Source organism: Ranitomeya variabilis, chromosome 4, assembly GCF_051348905.1.
Source record: "Ranitomeya variabilis isolate aRanVar5 chromosome 4, aRanVar5.hap1, whole genome shotgun sequence".
In the NCBI taxonomy this organism is placed as follows: domain Eukaryota; kingdom Metazoa; phylum Chordata; class Amphibia; order Anura; family Dendrobatidae; genus Ranitomeya; species Ranitomeya variabilis.
In genome coordinates, this window is record NC_135235.1 from 148,524,408 (window position 1) to 148,550,340 (window position 25,933).

The 25,933-nt window shown below is 43.4% G+C and overlaps 1 protein-coding gene across 6 annotated transcripts in view; it reads right to left on the reverse strand.

Annotated features, from left to right (window-relative positions):
- Nucleotides 1-25,933, reverse strand: part of WAPL (WAPL cohesin release factor) — a 132,990-nt gene that overhangs the window by 68,967 nt on the left and 38,090 nt on the right. For all 6 annotated transcript variants that reach the window (XM_077259314.1, XM_077259316.1, XM_077259317.1 and 3 more), the window contains one exon: nucleotides 15,470-15,579. In XM_077259314.1, the coding sequence (XP_077115429.1) occupies nucleotides 15,470-15,579 (110 nt within the window). The remainder of the gene's footprint in view (nucleotides 1-15,469; nucleotides 15,580-25,933) is intronic.

Genomic DNA, 25,933 nt, shown 5'->3' on the forward strand with positions numbered 1-25,933 from the left:
GGGATTTGCCTAGTTTAACCCCTTAGTGACAGAGCCAATTTGGTACTTAACCCCTTCACCCCCAAGGGTGGTTTGCACGTTAATGACCGGGCCAATTTTTACAATTCTGACCACTGTCCCTTTATGAGGTTATAACTCTGGAACGCTTCAACGGATCCCAGTGATTCTGACATTGTTTTCTCGTGACATATTGTACTTTATGATAGTGGTAAAAATTCTGTGATAGTACCTGCGTTTATTTGTGAAAAAAACGGAAATTTGGCGAAAATTTTGAAAATTTCGCAATTTTTATGCAATTAAATCACAGAGATATGTCACACAAAATACTTAATAAGTAACATTTCCCACATGTCTACTTTACATCAGCACAATTTTGGAACCAAAATTTTTTTTTGTTAGGGAGTTATAAGGGTTAAAAGTTGACCAGCAATTTCTCATTTTTACAACACCATTTTTTTTTAGGGACCACATCTCATTTGAAGTCATTTTGAGGGGTCTATATGATAGAAAATACCCAAGTGTGACAACATTCTAAAAACTGCACCCCTCAAGGTGCTCAAAACCATATTCAAGAAGTTTATTAACCCTTCTGGTGCTTCACAGGAATTTTTGGAATGTTTAAATAAAAATGAACATTTAACTTTTTTTCACAAAAAATTTACTTCAGCTCCAATTTGTTTTATTTTACCAAGGGTAACAGGAGAAAATGGACCCCAAAAGTTGTTCAACAATTTGTCCTGAGTACGCCGATACCCCATATGTGGGGGTAAACCACTGTTTGGGCGCATGACAGAGCTCGGAAGCGAAGGAGTGCCATTTGACTTTTCAATGCAAAATTGACTGGAATTGAGATGGGACGCCATGTTGCGTTTGGGGAGCCCCTGATGTGCCTAAACATTGAAACCCCCCACAAGTGACACCATTTTGGAAAGTAGACCCCCTAAGGAACTTATCTAGAGGAGTGGTGAGCACTTTGACCCACCAAGTGCTTCACAGAAGTTTATAATGCAGAACCGTAAAAATAAAAAATCATATTTTTTCACAAAAATTATGTTTTCACCCCCAATTTTTTATTTTCCCAAGGGTAAGAGAAGAAATTGGACCCCAAAAGTTGTTGTACAATTTGTCCTGAGTACGCTGATACCCCATATGTGGGGGTAAACCACTGTTTGGGCGCATGGGAGACCTCGGAAGGGAAGGAGCGCCGTTTGACTTTTCAATGCAAAATTGACAGGAATTGAGATGGGACGCCATGTTGCGTTTGGAGAGCCACTGATGTGCCTAAACATTGAAACCCCCCACAAGTGACACCATTTTGGAAAGTGGACCCCCTAAGGAACTTATCTAGATGTGTTTTGAGCACTTTGACCCACCAAGGGCTTCACAGAAGTTTATAATGCAGAGCCGTAAAAATAAAACAAAAATTTTTTCCCACAAAAATTATTTTTTTAGCCCCCAGTTTTGTATTTTCCCGAGGGTAGCAGGAGAAATTGGACTCCAAAATTTGTTGTCCAAGTTGTCCTGAGTGCGATGATACACCATATGTGGGGAGAACCACTGTTTGGGCGCATGGGAGGGCTCGGAAAGGAAGGAGCGTCATTTGGAATGCAGACTTAGATGGAATGGTCTGCAGGTGTCACATTGCGTTTGCAGAGCCCCTAATGTACCTAAACAGTAGAAACCCCCCACAAGTGACACCATTTTGGAAACTAGACCCCCCAAGGAACTTATCTAGATGTGTTGTAAGAACTTTGAACCCCCAAGTGTTTCACTACAGTATATAACGCAGAGCCGTGAAAATAAAAAAATCTTTTTTTTTTCCCCACAAAAATTATTTTTTAGCCCCCAGTTTTGTATTTTCCCAGGGGTAACAGGAGAAATTGGACCCCAAATGTTGTTGTCCTATTTGTCCTGAGTACATATGTTGGGGTAAACCCCTGTTTGGGCACACGGGAGAGCTCGGAAGGGAAGGAGCACTGTTTTACTTTTTCAACGCAGAATTGGCTGGAATTGAGATCGGACGCCATGTCGCGTTTGGAGAGCCCCTGATGTGCCGAAACAGTGGAAAACCCCCAATTATAACTGAAACCCTAATCCAAACACACCCCTAACCCTAATCCCAACAGTAACCCTAACCACACCTCTAACCCTGACACACCCCTAACCCTAATCCCAACCCTATTCCCAACCGTAAATGTAATCTAAACCCTAACCGTAACTTTAGCTCCAACCCTTACCCTAACTTTAGCCCCAACCCTAACTGTAGCCTTAACCCTAGCCCCAACCCTAACCCTAGCCCTAATGGGAAAATGGAAATAAATACATTTTTTTTATTTTTCCCTAACTAAGGGGGTGATGAAGGGGGGTTTGATTTACTTTTATAGCGAGTTTTTTAGCGGATTTTTATGATTGGCAGCTGTCACACACTGAGAGACGCTTTTTATTGCAAAAAATATTTTTTGCGTTACCACATTTTGAGAGCTATAAATTTTCCATATTTTGGTCCACAGAGTCATGTGAGGTCTTGTTTTTTGCGGGACGAGTTGATGTTTTTATTGGTAACATTTTCGGACATGTCACATTTTTTGATCGCTTTTTTATTCCGATTTTTGTGAGGCAGAATGACCAAAAACCAGCTATTCATGAATTTCTTTTGGGGGAGGCGTTTATACCGTTCCGCGTTTGGTAAAATTGATAAAGCAGTTTTATTCTTCGGGTCAGTATGATTACAGCGATACCTCATTTATATTATTTTTTTATGTTTTGGCGCTTTTATGCGATAAAAACTATTTTATGGAAAAAATAATTATTTTTGCATCGCTTTATTCTCAGGACTATAACTTTTTTATTTTTTTGCTGATCATGCTGTATGGCGGCTCGTTATTTGCGGGACAAGATGACGCTTTCAGCGGTACCATAGTTATTTATATCTGTCTTTTTGATCGCGTGTTATTCCACTTTTTTTTCGGCGGTATGATAATAAAGCGTTGTTTTTTGCCTCGTTTTTTTTTTTTTTTTTTCTTACGGTGTTTACTGAAGGGGTTAACTAGTGGGCCAGTTTTATAGGTCGGGTCGTTACGGACGCGGCGATACTAAATATGTGTACTTTTATTGTTTTTTTTATTATTTAGATAAAGAAATGTATTTATGGGAATAATATATATATTTTTTTTTCATTATTTTGGAATATTTTTTATTTTTTTTATTTTTTTTACACATTTGGAAATTTTTTTTTTTTTACTTTTTTTACTTTGCCCCAGGGGGGGACAATACAGATCGGTGATCTGCCAGTTTGCATAGCACTCTGACAGATCACCGATCTGAGAGAAGCGCAGGCTGCTTCACAGTGCCTGCTCTGAGCAGGCTTCTGTGAAGCCACCTCCCTCCCTGCAGGACCCGGATCTGCGGCCATCTTGGATCCGGGTCTGGAGCAGGCAGGGAGGGAGGTAAGACCCTCGCAGCAACGCAATCACATCGCGTTGCTGCGGGGGGCTCAGGGAAGCCCGCAGGGAGCCCCCTCCCTGCGCGATGCTTCCCTGCACCGCCGGCACATCGCGATCATGTTTGATCGCGGTGTGCCGGGGGTTAATGTGCCGGGAGCGGTCCGTGACCGCTCCTGGCACATAGTGCCGGATGTCAGCTGCGATAGGCAGCTGACACCCGGCCACGATCGGCCGCGCTCCCCCCGTGAGCGCCGCCGATCTTGCTGGACGTACTATCCCGTCCGTGGTCATGGGGGCCCACCCCACCTCGACGGGATAGTACGTCCGATGTCAGAAAGGGGTTAATGACCGGGCCAATTTTTACAGTTCTGACCACTGTCACTTTATGAGGTTATAGCTCTGGAACGCTTCAACTGATCCTACTGATTCTGAGATAGTTTTTTCATAACATATTGTACCTCATGTTAGTAGTAAAATTTCTTCGATATAACTTGCGTTTATGAAAAAAACGCGGAAATTTGGCAATTTTTTTTTTAAATTTTGCAATTTTCCATTTTTTAATTTTTGTACACTTAAAGCGAACCAGTCAGCAGTTTTGGCCGATATAAGATATGGCCAATGCCTTTCAGGGCTTATCTACAGCATTCTATAATGCTGCAGATAAGCCCCAGTCCGACCTGAAAGATAAGAAAAATAAGTTAAATTATACCCACCCGGCCCTCCTGTTGCTTCATCGCTCCCCAGCATCACGCTCCGGCGCAGGTGTACTGATTTGCCCTGTTGAGGGCAGAGTAAAGTCCTGCAGTGCGCAGGCACCGGGCCTCTCTGACCTTTCCCAGCTACTGCACACTGTAGTACTTTACACTGCCCTCAACAGGGCAAGTCAGTACACCTACGCCGGAGCGTGATGCTGGGGAGCGATGGAGCAACAGGAGGACGCCATTGCACAAAGATGGGAAGCGCCAGACCCGGACCTGCGACACTTATTGGACTGGACAGCACCCCCCCAGGTGAGTATAATATAACTTATTTGACTTATCTTTCAGGTCAGACGGGGGCTTATCTACAGCATTATAAAATGCTGTAGTTAAAGGGACACTGTCCAGGGATGTACTATGGAGGACAGAGAATGAACTTCAATCCCATATTGCAGCCAGCATGCAGCCAGCGGGTAAGGAAAGGGTGAATCAAACACCCGAAAACCCCGCCCCTATGGCTAAAGATTGTTCCCTCCAAATTCAGGTGACCGTGTCCCTTTAAGCCCTGAAAGGCGGTGGCCGCATTTCATATCAGCCAAAACTGCTGACAGGTTCCCTTTAAGTCAGAGAGTGGTATCAAACAAAATAAGTTAATAAACCACATTTCCCACATGTCAACTTTACATCATCACAATTTTGGACAATTTTTTTTTTTTTTTTTTGTTAGGATGTTATAGGGTCATTCCATATCAAGTGATACAAATATGAATATTTTTTTTACCTGACGTCTTTAGATTTTTATTTATATTTTTTTCTTTTATGAAGTACAACTTTAGTTAATTACAAATTAAAAGTTTTGAATTTTTTTCTTCATCAGTTAATTTTTTACAGATTTCTAAAGTTTCAAAAAAGCGCGAATTTTGGCCTGGTAAGGCTTTACATTTTTTATCATATTTCGGGCTAGAATTAAGATAAAGAGTTGGGAGAGGCATCATTTTTCTCAGAATGGTACCGGCTTTCATTTGATATGTCACAAGACTATGTTTCTTTATATTTTGTTTTGGAGAAATCAAATTAAAAATTTTGATGCGCAATTCTGAAAAAAAATTATGTTTTAAAATTGTGAAAACATGCATGTGTGTTACTTGTGTCCTTGTTTATATTTGTACTGGAATTCAACTTGGGATCTATCAAATTTGTATTTTTTTTTAAGCCTTGAATCATCTGATTTTATGTTTGTGTGAGTTTCTTCCTTTTTTTCTTTTCAAATTACAACTTATTGCATTCAACATTTATATGTAACAATAAAGAAACACAAAAAAACAACTACTGAAGTGCCAGAACAAATACATCTTAATCATCATAACTTGCTCGGCATTTTCAAGCTGAATTCATTGAACACGCCAAAAGATAAAAGGTGATCACATCCTCAAGTGTGGTTTTCTAAATACAGTCTTGTCCTAATTATATGTTAAAAACAAGATTAAAAGAACCAATATTTTTACGACCTATTTATACATGGAACAATTTGTTTCTATTATATCACTATACTATGTTCCAAATTATTATGCAAATGATGTTTTTCTCGGATTTTCCTAAATGGTCAGTGTAAATGACAGTCAGTCTAATAAAACTCATCACCCGTTAGAGTATACATCGAATTTTATTGAAGAAACCTCCTAATTATAACAGTATAATCTCCAAAATGAATAAAAACTCAAAATGCACTGTTCCAAATTATTAGGCACAGTAGAATTTCTAAACATTTGATATGTTTTAAAAAAAATTAAAATGCTCATTTGTTGAACTTGCAGCATTAGGAGGTCACATTCACTGAACAAAAAAGCTATTTAACTCCAAAACATCCTAACAGGCCAAGTTACATGTTAACATAGGAACCCTTCTTTGATGTCACCTTCACAATTCTTGCATCCATTGAACTTCTGTGTTTTTGGAGAGTTTCTGATTGTATTTCTTTGCATGAAGTCAGAATAGCCTCCCAGAGCTGCTGTTTTGATATGATCTGCCTTCCTCCCTCATAGATCTATTGCTTGATGATACTCCAAAGGTTCTCTATAGGGTTGAGGTCAGGAGAAGATGGTGGCCACACCATGAGTTTCTCTCTTTTCATGCCCATAGCAGCCAATGACTCAGAGGTATTCTTTGCAGCATGAGATGGTGCATTGTCACGCATGAAGATGATTTAGCTCCTGAACGCACGTTTCTGCTTTTTATACCATGGAAGAAAGTTGTCAGTCAGAAACTATATACTTTGCAGAGGTCATTTTCACACTTTCAGGAACCTTAAAGGGCCCTAACAGCTGTTTCCCCATGATTCTGGCCCAAAACATGACTCCTCCACCTCCTTGCTGACGTTGCAGCCTTGTTAGGACATGGTGGCCATCCACCAACCATCCACTACTACATCCATCTGGACCATCCATGGTTGCTCGACACTCATCAGTAAACAAGACTGTTTGAAAATTAGTCTTCATGTATGTCTGGGCCCACTGCAACCGTTTCTGCTTGTGAACACTGTTTAGGGGTTGCCGAATAGTAGGTTTATGTACCACAGCAAGCCTTTGAAGGATCCTACACATTGAGATTTGAGGGACTCCAGAGGCACCAGCAGCTTCAAATAACTGTTTGCTGCTTTGTAATGGTATTTTGGCAGCTGCTCTCGTAATCCAATGAATTTGTTTGGCAGAAACCTTCCTCATTATGCCTTTATCTGCATGAACTCTGTCTGCGCTCTGTTTCAGTCACAAATCTCTTCATAGTATGATGATCACTCTTAAGTTTTCGTGAAATAGCTAATGTTTTCATGCCTTGTCCAATGCCTTGCACTACTTAACACTTTTCAGCAGCAGAAAGATCTTTTTTTTTTCTATATTGTTTGAAACCTGTGGCCTACTTAATAATGTGGAACATCATTTTTAAAGGGCCACTGTCACCCCCTCCAGCCGTTATAAACTAAAAGAGCCACCTTGTGCAGCAGTAATGCTGCATTCTAACAAGGTGGCTCTTAGTTTTTGGTGCATGTATTCCCAAAATAAAGCGTTTTATAACTTCTCCAAAATACCTGTCTTTCGCCAGGGAGGCAGGTCCTCACCCCCCTGCTTGAGACACCACAATGCAGTCATTCAAATCTTCAGGGGCGCCGGACGCCGCCCCCTCCGCGCTGTTTTCGCATGAAATCCGGCACCTGCGCTGTTTAGTACTGGCTGGGGCAGGCGCAGTCTGCAAGACTGCACGTGAGGTCAGACGGCCAGAGCTCACTGCGCCTGCACCAGACAGTACTACACAGCGCAGGCGCCGGATTTAATGCGAAAACAGCGTGGAGGGGGCGGCGTCCGGCGCCCCTGAAGATTTGAGTGACGGCAGTGTGGCGTTTCAAGCAGGGGGGTGAGGACCTGCCTCCCTGGACAAAGACAGGTATTTTGGAGAAGTTATATAACGCTTTATTTTGGGAATACATGCACCAAAAACTAAAAGAGCCACCTTGTTAGAAGGCAGCATTACTGCTGCACAAGGTGGCTCTTTTAGTTTATAACGGCTGGAGGGGGTGACAGTGGCCCTTTAAGTAGTTTTCCTTTAATTTGAATCACCTGGAAAAATAATTATCACGTGTTTAAGATTGATTTCAGTAATCCATTGAGCCCTGAGACACAATACCATCCACGAGTTTATTTGAAAAGCAAAACAATTAAATCTTTATGACACTTAAATCCAATTTACATAATAATTTGGAACACAGTGTAAACATGTCATTTATGAAGTGTTTAAGAAGAATAGTCCAGTAGTTAAATCCTCGTACTATAAAATATGAACTAATCAAACAATTAATAGTAGGTTTTTACACTGGCCTTTTATCATCAATGTGTCCCTTCTAGTGGGAGAAATGTCATCTTGTCCATAAGCGCTCACTAGCAATGGCCGTTTCTTTTTGTGTCAGAGTATGTGCGGCCGGTCATGGTGCTCGGCTCCACCGGAGTTAATATCTGATTTTTGTTCACTTTTACAATGTCTGGTTTTCTTGGATACACAAAGGATGGCGCTGGACCAGAAGGTGCAGAAAAGTCACTTCTTCATTTTCACAATCTTTGGAGAGTCCAGTAGCCACCAGCGCCGATCATATTCACAGGTCACACAGCCAGTTGTGTCATCCATTGCCGATCTTGTGCCACCTTCTACCACTTCATGGACGTCACTGTCTTTATTTCCACTACATGGGATGACAGTGTGGTATTGCTGCGTCCCTGTGATGGGTTCTGCTTCCTGTAACCGATTTTATAACAAACTCTCCTCTTCATAGTCCTGGTTTGTACAATACATGAACTGGATGGAAAGAATATTTTTCTCCCTACATTTGAGGAGTTGCATCGGTGTTAAAGGGACACTGTCACCCCCTCCAGCCGTTATAAACTAAAAGAGCCACCTTGTGCAGCAGTGATGCTGCTTTCTAACAAGGTGGCTCTTTTAGTTTTTTGTGCATGTATTCCCAAAATAAAGCGTTTTATAAGTTCTCCCTTTGTCCAGGGAGGCAGGTCCTCACCCCAAACTGCCGTCACTCAAATCTTCAGGGGCGCCGGGCACCGACCCCTCCGCTCCGTTTTCGCATGAAATCCGGCGCCTGCGCTGTGTAGTAATGTCTGGTGCAGGCGCAGTGAGCTCTGGCCGTCTGATGTCACAGCCAGGCTTGCAGGGGGTGAGGACCTGCCTCCCTGGACAAAGACAGGGATTTTGGAGAACTTATAAAACGCTTTATTTTGGGAATACATGCACAAAAAACTAAAAGAGCCACCTTGTTAGAAAGCAGCATCACTGCTGCACAAGGTGGCTCTTTTAGTTTATAACGGCTGGAGGGGGTGACAGTGGCCCTTTAAGATTTGGTGTGAATACGGCCTCTGGAGACCCGAGCTGCCGGCCTGTCATCTGCTCTGCAGTCACCATCTACCCCTGGTCATTCTCAGCCCTAAAAAAGCTTCTCCTCTGTCCTCTCCTGCTTCTAAGCTTTAAAACATAATAAAATAATACCATAACATCTAAAAATCATGGATTATTTGGTTAATATAGGCCCCACACTTCTACACCACAGGCTGAACAGATCTGAATTTGAGATTTTCGAACTGACACTGTAATAGTTTTATTTTTTTTATATGATCCCATCACGATCCAAACATGTATTTTGGTACAGATGTGGCTAGGAGTATAGCAGGCACATGTGCAGTTTTTGAATTTTTTACATTAAACGTTTTTTTCGGAAATGCGTTTTAAAGTTTTGCGTTTGCTTTCACATGTGTAAAATATTATTAAAGATACTCTTATGACATATCTGATGAAAGCCTGTACAGTTCTGAGTAGAATGGTGTTGATTTTGTTTCTCTATCTTTTTTCTAGCCTGTGTTATGAGGAGAAATGTAAAGGCAGGCAACACCGAAATTCGCACTTTTTCCGAACTTTGAAAATCAATAATAATAAAAAAAAAAAATTCTAGAATTTTTTTCTTCACATTTTGCATTCTCTGACACACTATTACCAAATAATAAAATCTCAAAAGAATTAAAAACAGAGGTAAAAATCATTGGTTCACTTGACATGGAATGACCCTATAAGGGTTAAAAGTTGACCAGCGATTTCTCATTTTCCAACAAAATTTGTTTTTAGGGACCACCTCGCATATGAATTGAGTTGGGGGAAGTCAAGATAACAGAAAAAAACCAAAAGTGACACCATTCTAAAAACTGCACCCCTCGAGGTGCGCAAAACCACATTCAAGAAGTTTATTAACCCTTCAGGTTCTTCACGAGAACTAAAGCAATGTGAAAGGAAAAAATGAACATTTTACCACCGAACCTTCCGCTTGCATGCAGCGGTCACTGGAGTGTCGCGAGAAGCGGGAAAGGCGGCGGAAGGTGAGTATATAATGATTTTTTTATTTTTTATTATTTTTAATATTAGATCTTTTTACTATTGACGTTGCATAGGCAGCATCAATAGTAAAAACTTGGTCACACAGGGTTAATAGCAGCGGTAACGGAGTGAGTTACCTGCGGCATAAAGCGGTCCTTTACCACCGGAATTAACCCTGTGTGAGTGGTGACTGGAGGGGAGTATGGAGCGGGCACCAGGCACTGAGTGCAGGGGAGTAGGGAGGGACTAATCGGACTGTGGCCGTCGCTGATTGGTCGCGGCAGCCATGACAGGCAGCTGGCGAGACCAATCAGCGACTTGGATTCCATGACAGACAGAGGCCGCGACCAATGAATATCCGTGACAGACAGACGGAAGTGACCCTTAGACTAACTATAATATAAATATATATATATATATATATCTATCTATATCTCTCTATATATATATATATATATCTCTATATATCTCTATATATCTCTATATATCTCTATATATCTCTATATATCTCTATATATCTCTATATATCTCTATATATCTCTATATATCTATATATATATATATATATATATATATATATATATATATATATCTATATATCTATATCTCTCTCTCTATATATATATATATATATCTATATCTCTATATATATATCTATATATCTCTATATATATATCTATATATCTCTATATATATATCTATATATCTCTCTCTCTATATATATATATATATATATATATATATATATAATCTATCTATCTATCTATCGATAGATATAGATATATATATAGATATATATATACACAGAGAGAGAGAGAGAGAGAGAGAGAGAGAGAGAGAGAGAGAGAGAGAGAGAGAGAGAGAGAGATAGTTAGTCTAAGGGTCACTTCCGTCTGTCTGTCACGGATATTCATTGGTCGCGGCCTCTGTCTGTCATGGAATCCATGGAATATCTCGTCGCTCCATTTTTCAAAACTCGTAAATTTTTCCTTTTTTTGAGTTACTGCAGCTCTGTTCGCTTTTTTTGCGGTTGATAGGTGACCTTTTTATTTATACCATTTTATTTTGATCGCTTCTTATTGAGTTTATTCACAAAGCTGTAGGGACTGAAAAAGAAACTAAAATAATTTGGGTGTTTCGAGTTTTTTTTCCCTGTTTACAGCATTTGCTCATGGGCTTTATTTTTCAATAGGTTGTTCTTTTCCCAACGCAGTGATACCATGTATGTATGTATGTATGCATGCATGCATGCATGTATGTATATACCGTAATTATATATTTTTTTTAATTTATAAGCTTTTTATTGGTCCCATTAGGGGCCCTGAATTCGAGACCATCCGGCCGCTAGTACTATACATTGCAATATCACGGTATTGCAGTGTAAAGTAAAAATCACAGGCTCCTATAAACATAAGGGCGCCATCACGACAGGCATAGGGGTTCTTCAGCAGCACCTTAGGTATCCCATCAACGCCCTGCGATCGCATCATGGAACGGCAAGCCCACAGGTAAAAGAATAGGATAAATGTGAACCTAGCCATTGGACACAGGCAAACAGTCTTTTTGCTGAGATTTTGGAGCAGAAACTCCCAATTTGTTGAAAACTCAGAGACTCGGGATGCACATACACTTATACGGATTTTTTTTTTTTTTGGGGGGGTGGGAGAATGAACCAATAAACAAGATCTCAACTATAAGTGACTTTTATTCTTTGATAGCAGATTCATATCTTAGGTTTTGCTACTTTATTTTTGTAATAAAGGAATTTTAAAATTATGTTTTTTCGTTTCCCATATTTTGAGGGGTTATCACTTTTTAATTTTCTGACAACAGCTGTTTTCAAACAGAGCTTGGAAGTTTCTATTGGTTCCAATAAGGGCAATAACACACACTTTTTGACTGCTTTTTAGGCTATGTGCACACGTTGCAGAATTGCCACGGAAATTTCCGCAGCAATTCCGCTACTCCTGCCGCGGGTATAGCGCATGCGGAATTGGCATGCGTATTCCCACTAAACACTAGCGTTTTACAAGCGATCTGTAGCATCGCTAGGAAAACTGATTGACAGGTTGGTCACACTTGTCAAACATAGTGTTTGACAAGTGTGATCAACTTTTTACTATTGATGCTGCCTATGCAGCATCAATAGTAAAAAGATAGAACACTAAAAATAATAAAAAATCATGATATTCTCACCTTCCGGCAGCCTTCCCGATGCTCGCGATGCTCCGTTCCCAGTAATGCATTGCGGCAATGACCTCAGATGACATAGCGGTCTAACGAGACCGCCTGGAGGAGAGTCTCCTTTCCTCCACCCTGGGTACCAACCGCATATGATCCGCTTACTTCCCGCCTGGGGGCATAACCACATGCGGAAAGTAAGCGGATCAATGCATTCCTGTGTGCGCGGAATCCCCGCGATTCGCACAAAGAATGAACATGCTGCGTTTTTTTCCAGAATGCGATTCTGCTGTGGAAAAAAAAGCAACATGTGCACAAAAATTGCAGATTGCATTCTAATAGGATGCTTAATGTATGCGTTTTTTCGTGGTTTTATCGCGAAAATCCTGAACGTGTGCACACAGCCTTATTCAGACTTTTCTGAATGTACATTTTTTTTATTAACCCCTTCACCCCAAAGCCTGTTTTCACCTAAGTGACAGGGCCAATTTTTACAATTCTGACCACTGTCCCTTTATGAGGTAATAACTCTGAAACCCTTCAACGGCTCCTGGTGATTCTGACATTGTTTTCTCGTGACATATTGTATTTTATGATAGTGGCAACATTTCTTTGATATTACTTGCGTTTATTTGTGAAAAAATCGGAAATTTGGTGAAAATTTTGCAATTTTCAAACTTTTAATTTTTATACCCTTGCATCAGAGACTCATATCGCACAAATTAGTTAATAAATAACATTTCCCACATGTCTACTTTACATCATTAAAATTTTGGAACCAATTTTTTTTTTTTTTCGTTAGGGAGTTATAAGGGTTAAAAGTTTAACAGCGATTTCTCATTTTTTCAACAAACTTTACAAAACCATTTTTTTAGGGACCACATCACATTTGAAGTCACTTTGAGGGGCTTATATGATTTAAAATACCCAAAAGTGACACCATTCTAAAAACTGCACCCCTCGAGGAACTCAAAACCACATTCAAGAAGTTTATTAACCCTACAGGTGCTTCACAGGAATTAACGGAATGTGGAAGGAAAAAACGTAACTTTTTTCACATATTGATCTTTTAGCAACATTTTTTTTATTTTCACAGGGGTAAAAGGAGATAATGGACCACTAAAGTTGTTGTGCAATTTCTCCTGAATACACTCATACCCCATATGTGGGGGAAAACCACTGTTTGGGCACACGGCAGGGCTCGGAAGGGAAGGAGTGCCGTTTGACTTTTTCAAACCAAAATTGGCTGGAATTGAGATTGAACGCCATGTCGCGTTTGGAGAGCCCCTGATGTGCCTAAGCAGTGGAAAACTTCACAAGTGACCCCATTTTGGAAACTAGACCCTCCAAGGAATTTATCTAGCTATGTGGTGAGCACTTTGAACCCCCAGGTGCTTCACAGAAGTTTAGAACGTAGAGGCGTGAAAATAAAAAGAAAAAATCAAATTTTTTCCCCCAAAATGATCTTTTAGCAACAATTTTTTTTATCTTCACAAGTGTAAAAGGAGAGAATGGACCACTAAAGTTGTTGTGCAATTTCTCCTGAATACAATGACACCCCATAATGAACGCGCTAAAAATTAGACCGGTTGTCACTAACACTGTGACACCAGCTAATCTACGTCTAAAACTACACTGTACTAACTACTATTATTATATTTTTGTTAAAAAAAACAAAAAAACGGACGTCGCTTAAACTGCAATGTCTGCTACGCTAACTAGCTAAAAAAAAGTCCTGTGGCGCAGTCTCTGATCAGCAGCGATACTGATCAGAGCGCTGCGGACACAGGAAGACCACGAATGCTCTGTGCGGGACGCCACGCACACAAATTCAATTGGAGGGTGGGGGAGGGGGTACTGGAACAGGGATGGGGATAGGAAAGGGGTGGGGGAGGTGCTGCTGCTGTGATCACAGGCCTCACACAGCAGGCAGATGACAGCAGAGAGCACAAGCACAGAGCTGGAGCAGCACACAGCACAGGAGATCGCCGGGTTGATCACACTGGCCACCAATGGAATCTTTTTCAGGTAACACAGAGGGGCTTGGACAACCGCTCTGCATGCCAAATCTGAGAGAAAGATGGCGTGCAGGGCGGTGATCGGTATTTTAAATTAACCCCTTTGGCGCTGATTGGCTGAACAATAGCTTCCAGCCAATCAGCGCCATAGGGGTTAATCAGGTGAGGTGACGTGGCGCTCACCCCACCTACTGTGACGGCTGTGATTGGTGCAACATCACACAGCATCAATCACAGCCCTTCACATGGTTTTTTTTTTTTTTAACTTTATTGTCATGTCGCTGTGATTGGCTGGTCAGAATTGACCAGCCAATCACAGCAATCGCTGATGTGGGGGGGCGGTGCAGCCCCCCGGGGCTATGTGCAGAGATGGTCTGCTGTCAGGGACAGCAGCCATCGGAACCCGATCACCGCGCGATGCCACGCGGTGACCGGAAAATGGCGGCGCCGTACTAGTACTGCGGCTGGCACAAATGCACCTCCCGCAGCGCAGTGCAGTACTAGTACGGTGCATGGCGCGAAGGGGTTAAACAATCTTGACTTAGTCCCACCATGGGACTTTAACATCTTCCACTTTGATTGCGGACCTGATACACTGTAACACTCCTGTACTACAGGCATCAGAGCGGTCAGTATTCCGCAGACACAATTTGTTAAACACTGCTTATGGCAGGGACGAAGGCCACCGCAGCTACCAGATCCCCAAGGCCGGCCATCACTTGGCCTTGGGCATGTCAAAGCAAAAATACGCACCCAGCAATGGCCTTGAAGAGATGCCACTGGGATTAACAATATAGATACCATTGTTGATATTGACATCTAGGGGGATAATCGACTGCAAATGGTGCCAATACTAATCGAGTAAATGCAGGATCCTACTGCCGACACCCTCTCTACCTGCTCCTGTAGGGGGCACTATACACTTATACCTTGGTGCCGTATAAAGGCACCACTGTGAAAAACTAAGGCACATCAGCAGTCATTAAAACGTTAAAGGAGCACCAAGCTCTGTCCCCTTCGTTACACATATTAATCTTCATATCCAATTTAAAGGGACTGAGCTCCAAAAACTGAAGAGTACATGAGCAAGTTTTTAACAAACCGACTGATGCTATGACAGAACAGGTTTATTTGACACACGTAGGTTTATTTGACACAAGTTTTAAGAGCATTAATTGTAATAAATAAAACCACAAATAAGCACCAAAATATTTACCCGTTTTGGTCCACTGAATATTTTCCGGGCGGCATCCTTATTTTTGTCTCCTTGTCTACTAGCAGGTTTTTTAAAGACATCAGGTACAGCATATGGATCATCGAGAAAGTCTAAATCATTAAAAAAAGGAAAGAATATAACATTCAGAAATAATACTGATCAGTAAGAGCAAAATCAATCATTTTTAGAAAAATCACATTCTCCACACAAATTTCTTTCTTTTCTCTATTTTGCCACAGATTACACTGAGCTTCTGTTCATCAAGACCATAAATGCTTTCCTGCAATGCAACAAACTATTAGGCTGTGTGCGCAAGATGCGTTTATGCAGCATTTTTTTCAATGCGGAAATGGTCCAAAAATGCAATGAAATCTTTATGCAAGATAGCTCAATGACAATCCCGAAGTGTTGTGCACATGATCAGTACATTTCCGTGCATATTCACAGTGCATTTTCTTCTGCAGCATGTCAATTCTTTTTGCGTTTGTACAGCTTTTCCGAACCCATTGACTTCAATTGAGTCAGTCAAACACGTAGTAAAAACGCAGGTATAAAAATGTTTGCGGATTTATTGAGTTTCTGTATTACGTTTTACCATCTTTCCACGGTGTTTCCCACGCTGTCATCTGTGTGACAGTGTGGGAAACACCGGCGTGGTGGTTCTAAGCAGTAACACTACCACTGGTAAGACCTTTGATCAGAGAGCTGCGGGATCATGCTGTCAGAGGTCAGTGTGATTCCGCAGCTGACTGACCCGCAGCGGTGACCTGCGGTAAAAAGCTGGCGTGGGCCGATGAGACTGCTGCTCTAACAGTGACAACAGGTGCCGCTCATGGGAGATGTAGTATCATCTGCCGGCATCTGTGCTCACAGTGGAAAAAAATACAAGTTAAATTACAGACCTATTCACATAAAAATAAAAAACATACTCACCTTAACGTCCATTCCCCGATGTCCCCGTTTCCTAGCAATAATGTAAAATAATAAACCAACATATACTAACCTGTCCACCGTTGTCCACGTAATCCCGAGTGTCCCATGGCGATCTTATATGTTGAACAGTCACATCGGGAGATGTGACCGCTCTGCCTGGCCGCCGGCGATACACTGCGGGAGTGATTATCTACTGTCATAAGTGTATCACTGAGCTGCCGTGAGAGTTCACCGGAGTTCATCAGCTCTGATGTTCTCACTTACGGCACCGCTGCGTGAGAACTTTCCCATGCAGCAGTGGTGCCGTAAGAGAGATCACAGGAGCTGATTAGCTGATGAACTCCGGTGAACTCTCTCAGGGTGGCTCAATAAAGCACTGCGGGAGCGATTACCTTCTGTCAGTGTATCGCCGCCGGCTGTCTTTGGGAGCAGTCACATCACTGATGTGGCTGCTCTCAAACAGATCAGGATCGTCGGGGGACATTATGATCTTCTCTGCAGATGGGTGAGGAATATTGTGGTTTATTATTTTATTTTTGTTGCACGAGATGTTGGCATCAGAGGATTAGGCGTTCGGTAAGTATGGTTTACTTCTAGGTGTCTGTTTTTATACAATTTCTTTATGGGGTTAGTCATGGATATGTCTCTTATAGACACTAACTTGTGGGCTTGATGTCACCCGACAATACAAATGTGACATCAACCCCACAAATATGAACCCCACCTGCCACCGCTACAGGGCAAGTGGGGAGAGCGAGGCTAAGCGCCAAATTTGGCGCATCTTATGGATGCGCCTTTTCTGGGGTGGCTGAGAGCTGATGTTTTAAGTCTGGCAGAGGCCAATATCCATGGCCCCTTCCTAGGATATTAATATCAGCCCGCAGCTGTCTGCATAGCCTTTGCTGGTTATTAATTATAGGGGTACCCCACGTCATTTTTGGGGGGGTTGCTGTCTGGTTACAGCCTATGTACGTTCATTCTGTTAACGCTCCTACATAGACTGCTGAGAGGGTGTGTGTAGGTTTGTGTGTGTGTTTACTTATCGACTTAGTAATGAGAGAGTGTCTAGTTGACACCTTTTCATTACTAAAGGTACCTTCACACTGAACAACTTAAAGATAACGATAGCGATCCGTGACGTTGCAGCGTCCTGGATAGCGATATCGTTGTGTTTGACACGCAGCAGCGAGCAGGATCCTGCTGTGATATCGTTGGTCGGAGCTAGAAGGCCAGCACCTTATTTCGTCGCCCGCTGACATCGCTGGATCGGTGTGTGTGACACCGATCCAGCGATGTCTTCATTGGTAACCAGGGTAAACATCAGGTTACTAAGCGCAGGGCCGCGCTTAGTAACCTGATATTTACCCTGGTTACCAGTGTAAATGTAAAAAAAACCAAACACTACATACTCACCTTCTGATGTCTGTCGCGTCCCCCAGCGTCCGCTTCCCTGCACTGTGTCAGCGCCGGCCGGCCGTAAAGCAGAGCACAGCGGTGACGTCACCGCTCTGCTTTAGGGCCGGCGCTTACACAGTGCAGGGAAGCGGACGCCGGGGGACGCGACAGACACCGGAATGTAAGTATGTAGTGTTTGGTTTTTTTTACATTTACACTGGTAACCAGGGTAAACATCGGGTTACTAAGCGCGGCCCTGCGCTTAGTAACCCAATGTTTACCCTGGTTACCCGGGGACTTCGGCATCGTTGGTCGCTGGAGAGCTGTCTGTGTGACAGCTCTCCAGCGACCACACAACGACGAAACAGCGACGCTGCAGCGATCGGCATCGTTGTCTATATCGCTGCGTCGCTTAATGTGACGGTACCTTAAGCCTAGATGACACACTGCATCAGCATGAAAAAAGGTGGTGTTGAGCCAAGAAACAACATCACAAAACTTTTTATTTTAAATACCTTTACTTAGCTCAAAAATACTTCATTGCAGTACAAAAACGCCTGCAAAAACAAGTGCAAAAACGCACGTTTTTCTGGCCAAGAGACACAGAAACCTTGCAGAAATTTCTGCAAGCAAGCAAATACTCAACCTGCCCACATAGCTACTGAGCTCATGCCAGAGAAGAAGTTGTGATAGTGGGAGGGGGTGTTCCAACAGTGTTTATTGGAGCACGGAGAATTAACTCTGTGCAAGCCATAAACCTCAGCCAGATTCTGCAGGGTGCAAACAAGATTACCTTCAGTCAAATGATATGTAGTACTGGTTATTGTCTAATTAAAGTTATACAGAGTAGTATCAACGTAATAATTAACCCATTCCCGACATGCATCATACATATACTCTGAGGGAGCTGCATTCCCGCAAACAGCAGTATAGATACAGCACAGCAATCGCGCGGCCTCACGCTGAGCGCCGCGGCGATCGGGTGTCAGCTTTATGCGAGAGCCGACACCCCGCAGCAATGCCAACAATCGCAGGCATTTAACCCCTCAGTAGCGACAGCAACAGAGGATCATCACGCAAGGAGGGGGCTCCCTGTGTGCTTCCGTAAGATGGCCGTGGGGTCCTTCAGAGAAGTGCAGGACCTGAGACGTCTCCTTCCGTGCCCATCAGACGCTGATGTGATGCGCTGCAGTGCAGAAGCATTGCAGAGTATCAGCTCAGCAATCTGATGATATGTGGTAACTAGATGTTTCCAGCCAGCTAACGCTCGGCACGCTCATTGCTATCTAATTAACGCTGCTGGTGATTAAACTAAAGTAAATAATGACGACATTCAATAGCGCTTACGCAGGTGGTAATTTAACTTAAAATTAAGTTAATAATCATCATTAAAAATCTGAATAATACTAAAAATACATTTTATTCAGTGTAAAATCAAAAACAAACTGGATTCAGTAAGATGTGCGTTTTTTATTCATTCCATCATCTAAACAAATTTCATAACGAAACAAATTAAGTAAAAATTTTTCTGTAAACGCAATTAAATGTATAGTCATTTTCAAAGATCTTTCCTTGACTTCTACCAGGTACAATTTAATGTGTGGGGACGGGATTGTGTGTCATAATGTGGTGGGGGGGGGGGGGGGGCGGGATTGTGTGTGGTAATGTGGTGGGGGGGCGGGATTGTGTGTGGTAATGTGGTGGGGGGGCGGGATTATGTGCGGTAATGTGGTGGGGGGGCGGGATTGTGTGCGGTGATTGGGCGGGAGGGCGGGATTGTGTGCGGTGATTGGGCGGGATTGTGTGCGGTGATTGGGCGGGAGGGCGGGATTGTGTGCGGTGATTGGGCGGGATTGTGTGCGGTGATTGGGCGGGATTGTGTGCGGTGATTGGGCGGGATTGTGTGCGGGGACTGGGCGGGAGGGCGGGATTGTGTGCGGTGACTGGGCGGGAGGGCGGGATTGCGTGCGGTAATGAGGTGGGGGGGATTGTGTGCGGTGATGTGTTGGGGTGCGGGAATGTGTGCGGTGATGTGGTGGGGGCGGTATTGTGTGCGGTAATGAGGTGGGGGCGGGATTGTGTGTGGTGATGTGGTGGGAGGCGGAGCTACTGTGCATAGCGAGTGATCACGATGATATAGATATATATATAGATATATATCATATACACACACATATATATATATATATATATATATATTTTCCATCCAGGGACAATGTAAAAAAACATTAAAAAATTTTTAAAAAGTGTAAAAATATATTTTTTTAAGCAATTCCCCAAAAAACAACAAAAAAGAAGAAGATATGTTTCCAATAAATACATTTACCGTATTTTTCACTCTGTAAGACGCACCTGATTATAAGATGCACACACAAATTTGGTGAAGAAAAAAAATATTTTTTTTATGTTAAATGGGGGTCTGTCTTATAATGCCAGTGTCTGTCTTACAAATCATATATATGTCCCCCATCCTGGTATCTATATAACCCCCATCCTGGCATATTGCCCCCCCCCCCCGTGCTGCTGGCACGCTGCCCCCCTGGTCACTGCCCCCCCCTCTCTCTATATGGCCCCCTGTTGGCACGCACATAGCCCCCCCTCTCTATATATGCCCCCATGCTGGCACACACATAGCCCCCCTCTCTCTATATGCCCCCCTCTGCTGGCACGCACATGGCCCCCCCGGTCACTATATGCCCCCCTGCTGGCACGCACATGATAAAATAAACACTTAACTCACCTTCTGATGACGGCTCCGTGCTCCCAGCTCCTCAGTTGTGCTTCTGTTTCCCGGGCATCGGATCATGTGACCCGGGCACACAATGATGACATCACTGTGCTGTGCCGATCACATGATAGAATGTCTGCACAGACACAGGAAGAGCCACAGGGGAAATGGGAGCACGGAGCCATCATAGGAAGGTTAGTGTTTGTTATTTTACCATGCGCGTGTTGCGCGGGGGGGGGGGGGGGGGGGTGTTAGGGGTGGAGGAGTGCAGGCACAGGCAATATGTGCCACTCCCCTGCTAACCAACTCTGTGCAGCTTCAGCACTGAGGTGATAGACAGTGGGTGCAGTGAATATTACATGAGGCTAATGAGCGAGAGCACATGACCTCCCGCTGTCTCTGCAGCCCGCAGCCAGCCCACTCCAGCCCCCCGACACCACTCCACAGCCACCAACCCCTCCTCTACAGCGAAGTGATTTGGATTATAAGACGAACCCCCCCACACTTTCCCCCAAAATTTGGGGGAACAAAAACACAGTTCTTTATGGCCCCATAGATGCCCCGTGCAGTTCATTATGGCCCTATATAATGCTCCATGCAGTTCTTTATGGCCCCATAGATGCCCCATATAATGCTCCATGCAGTTATGGCCCCATAGATGCCCCATATAATGCTCCATGCAGTTATGGCCCCATAGATGCCCCATATAATGCTCCATGCAGTTCTTTATGGCTCCATAGACACTCCATATAGCATTGTGCCACTTGTAATGCTGCTGCACTAAAGAAAAAAAAATGACATACTCACCTCTCGTCGCTGCCCGCTGCTCCTCAGCGTCCCGTCTCTCTGCACTGACTGTTCAGGCAGAGGGCAGCGCGCACACTAATACGTCATCGCGCCCTCTGACCTGAACAGTCACTGCAGAGGACGCAGAGACGAGGCGGCGGTGGAACGAGGAAAGGTGAATATGACATACTCACCTGCTCCCGGCGCGGTCCCTGCATGTCCCACATCTCCGGGAGCGGCAGCTTCTTCCTGTAGTGAGCGGTCACGTGGCACCGCTCATTACAGTAATGAATATGCAGCTCCACCCCTATGGGAGTGGAGTCCATATTCATAACTTTAATGAGCGGTACCAGTGACCGCTGAACAGGGGAAGAAGCTGCCGCGCCCAACACCGTGGGACATGCGGGGACCGCGCCAGGAGCGCTGGGAGCAGGTGAGTATTTGACAGGCGTCACTCCCCCTCACCCGCCGCCCCCCCCCCTTGCCTTCCATGACTCGAGTATAAGCCGAGAGGGGCACTTTCAGCCCATTTTTTTGGGCTGAAAATCTCGGCTTATACTCGAATATATACGGTACATAAAAATGGTACCACTGAAAACGTCATCTTGTCCCGCAAAAAACATACCATACATCTCCATCAGTAGAAAAATAAAAAAAATGTATAGCTCTCAGAATAAAGCCATGCACAAAATTATTTTTTCTATAAAATAGTTTTTATTGTGTAAAAGTGCCAACACAAAAAAACAAACGGAAATTTTATTATATATATATATATATATATATATATATATATATATATATATATATATATATATATATATATATATATATATATATATATATATATACATACATACATATACATATACATATATATATATACACACACACTCGAGTATAAGCCGAGATTTTTGGGCTGAAAGTGCCCCTCTCGGCTTATACTCGAGTCACGGTCGGTGGGTGAGGGGGAGAGGGCGCTGAGGCATACTTACCTGCTTCCGGGGCTCCTGGCGCTGTCCCTGCAGTCCCACGGTCTCCGGGCGCCACAGCTCTTCCCCTGTTCAGGTCACGTGGGACCGCTCATTGGAGAAATGAATATGGACTCCACTCCCATAGGGGTGGAGCCGCATATTCATTCCTCTAATGACGGTAACGGTGACCGCTGATAGAGGAAGAGGCTGCGGCACCGAAGACCAGCTGTCCGGGGGAAGGAGCGGGACGCCTGGAGCAGGTTAAGTATTACATATTCACCTGTCCGCGTTCCACACGCCGCTCAGTCTTCCCGGCGTCTCTCCGCACTGACTGTGCAGGTCAGAGGGCGCGATGACGTACTAGTGTGCGCGCCGCCCTCTGCCTGAACAGTCAGTGCAGAGAGACGCCGAGACGGGACGCTGAGGAGCTGCAAGCAAGAGAGGTGAGTATGTTGTTTTTTTTTATAGCAGCAGCAATGGCACAGCTTTCTATGGTACATCTATGGGGCAATAATGAACGGTGCAGAGCACTATATGGCACAGCTATAGGGCAATAATGAACGGTGCAGAGCACTATATGGCACAGCTATGGGGCAATAATGAACGGTGCAGAGCACTATATGGCACAGCTATGGGGCAATAATGAACGGTGCAGAGCACTATATGGCACAGCTATGGGGCAATAATGAACGGTGCAGAGCACACACCTATGGGGCAATAATGAACGGTGCAGAGCACTATATGGCACAGCTATGGGGCAATAATGAACGGTGCAGAGCACTATATGGCACAGCTTTCTATGGTACAGCTATGGGGCAATAATGAACGGTGCAGAGCACTATATGGCACAGCTTTCTATGGTACAGCTATGGGGCAATAATGAACGGTGCAGAGCACTATATGGCACAGCTTTCTATGGTACAGCTATGGGGCAATAATGAACGGTGCAGAGCACTATATGGCACAGCTTTCTATGGTACAGCTATGGGGCAATAATGAACGGTGCAGAGCACTATATGGCACAGCTTTCTATGGTACAGCTATGGGGCAATAATGAACGGTGCAGAGCACTATATGGCACAGCTTTCTATGGTACAGCTATGGGGCAATAATGAACGGTGCAGAGCACTATATGGCACAGCTTTCTATGGTACAGCTATGGGGCAATAATGAACGGTGCAGAGCACTATATGGCACTGCTATGGGGCCATAATGAACGGTATGGAGTATCTATTTTTATTTTTCAAATTCACCGGTAGCTGCTGCATTTTCCACCCTAGGCTTATACTCGAGTCAATAAGTTTTCCCAGTTTCTTGTGGCAAAATTAGGGGGGGGGGTCGGCTTATACTCGAGTATAAACGGTATATAGGTATATATATATATATATAGTTAGTATCGATGTAAATCGTACTGACCTGAAGAATAAAGCTGCCTTATCAATTTTACCACATGCGTAAAATATAAAAGAATAAAATAAAAATATTCCAGAATAGATGTTTTTTGCTCATCCTGTCTCCCAAAAATCAGAATAGAAAGTGATCAAAAAATGTTATGTGCCAAACACGGTACCAAGACAAACATCAGCTCGTCCCGCAAAAAAACAAGCCATAACATGACTGTCAGCTGAAATATTGAAAAATTATAACTGTCTAAATATTGTGCTGCAAAAACTAGTTTTCCCAATAAAAAAGTGTCTTTAAGGCCGGCGTCACACTCAGCGTATGAAAATACGGTCCGTATTTTATGGCCGTAATACGCAGAAATGTTCCAAAAATAGTGATCAGTATGTCATCCGTAGGCAGGGTGTGGCAGCGTATTGCGCGTGGATGTCCTCATATGAACTCGAGCGTGGGAACTTTTCCCAGGCTCCAGTTCATGAGGACATCCAGCAGAGGGCGCATCACCGCAGCTCAAGGTAACTACAGGTCACCCTGCTTTCCATTCATTCCCCGGGGTTTTTACAGGCACGAGCACTGCTTTAGCAGAGCTCCTGGCTGTAAAATGATTTAACCCTTTCAGATGGATTTACTTTGTGGGACTTGACCTGAGCGACGGAAGGTATGAGATATTGTTGTTTTTTTATTTTTCCTTTGTTACAGAACGAGGGTCTTCAGGTGGATTATCAGTATAATAAAATATTACAACAACCTGTGTCTTTATTTCATTAAAATACTTTTAAATAATGTGTGTTCTATTAACCATTTCATACTATTGGATTAATAATGGATAGGTGTCATAATTGACGCCTCTCCATTATTAATCTGGCTTAATGTCACCTTACAATAGCAAGGTGACATTAACCCTTCATTACCCCATATCCCACTGCTACACGGGAGTGGGAAGAGAGTGGCCAAGTGCCAGAATAGCCGCATCTTCCAGATGTGCCCTTTCTGGGGTGGCTGGGGGCAGATGTTTGTAGCCAGGGGGGGGCCAATAACCATGGACCCTCTCTAGGCTATTAATATCTGCCCTCAGTCACTGGCTTTACCACTCTGGCGGAGAAAATTGCGCGGGAGCCCACGTCAATTTTTTCCGCCATTTAACCCTTTATTTTACAAGCTACAGCGCTCAAATTTTGCACATACACACTACTAACATTAGTAGTGTGGAATATGCAAAAAAAAAAAGGGATATGAGATGGTTTACTGTATGTAAACCATGTCTCATATCCTGTCAGGTTTGGGAAGGAGAAATGAAAAGCCGGCAATTGAATTACCGGCTTTTCTCTAACACCGGTGCGCATTTCTCGCAAGTCACATGCATGTCCGTGTGTAATCCGTATTTTTCAATGGACTTTCATTGGCGATTTTTTTGCGCAGGTGACAAACGCAGCATGCTGCGATTTTCTACGGCCGTACAAGACCGTATATTACGGATGCGTAATATACTGCAGATAGGAGCTGGGCCATAGAGATTCATTGGGCCGTGTGCAATGCGTATTTTGCAGACGTAGTTTATACACTCATACGTCCGTAAAACTCGCTAGTGTGAGGCCGGCCTTAGTGTGTGACAGCAGCCAAACAAAAACCTGATGTAAATCTGATATCGCTGTAATCGCACCGCCCCGTAGAATAAAGTTGTCTAATCACTTATATCGCACAAGGAACGGCATAAAAACAAATAAATAAAAAACAGATTCTTCACCTGCTGTCTAGTTTTTACATTCTGCCTCCCAAAGATCGCAGTAAAGCTCGTACATTTATCCTGCGCCCTGCATTGAGCGCTTACACCGGGGTTTCCATGTAAATCTCTGAAATACATAATTCAGACAGAACACTGGCACTGTGGACACCTAGGACCTGTAATCCAGCGATGTCTGTATTTTTAGGCCATGTGTACACGTTCAGTATTTTTCCATGTTTTTTTCGCGCTTTTTCGCTATAAAAACGCGAAAAAAACCGCTTACATATGCCTCCCATTATTTTAAGTGGATTCCGCATTTTTTGTGCAAATGTTGCATTTTTTTCCGCGAAAAAAATCGCATCGCGGAAAAAAAAGCAACATGTTCATTACATTTGCGGAATTGCGAGGATTCCGCACACCTAGGAATGCACTGATCTGCTTACTTCCCGCACGGGGCTATGCCCACCATACGGGAAGTAAGAGGATCATGTGTGGTTGGTACCCAGGGTGGAGGAGAGGAGACTCTC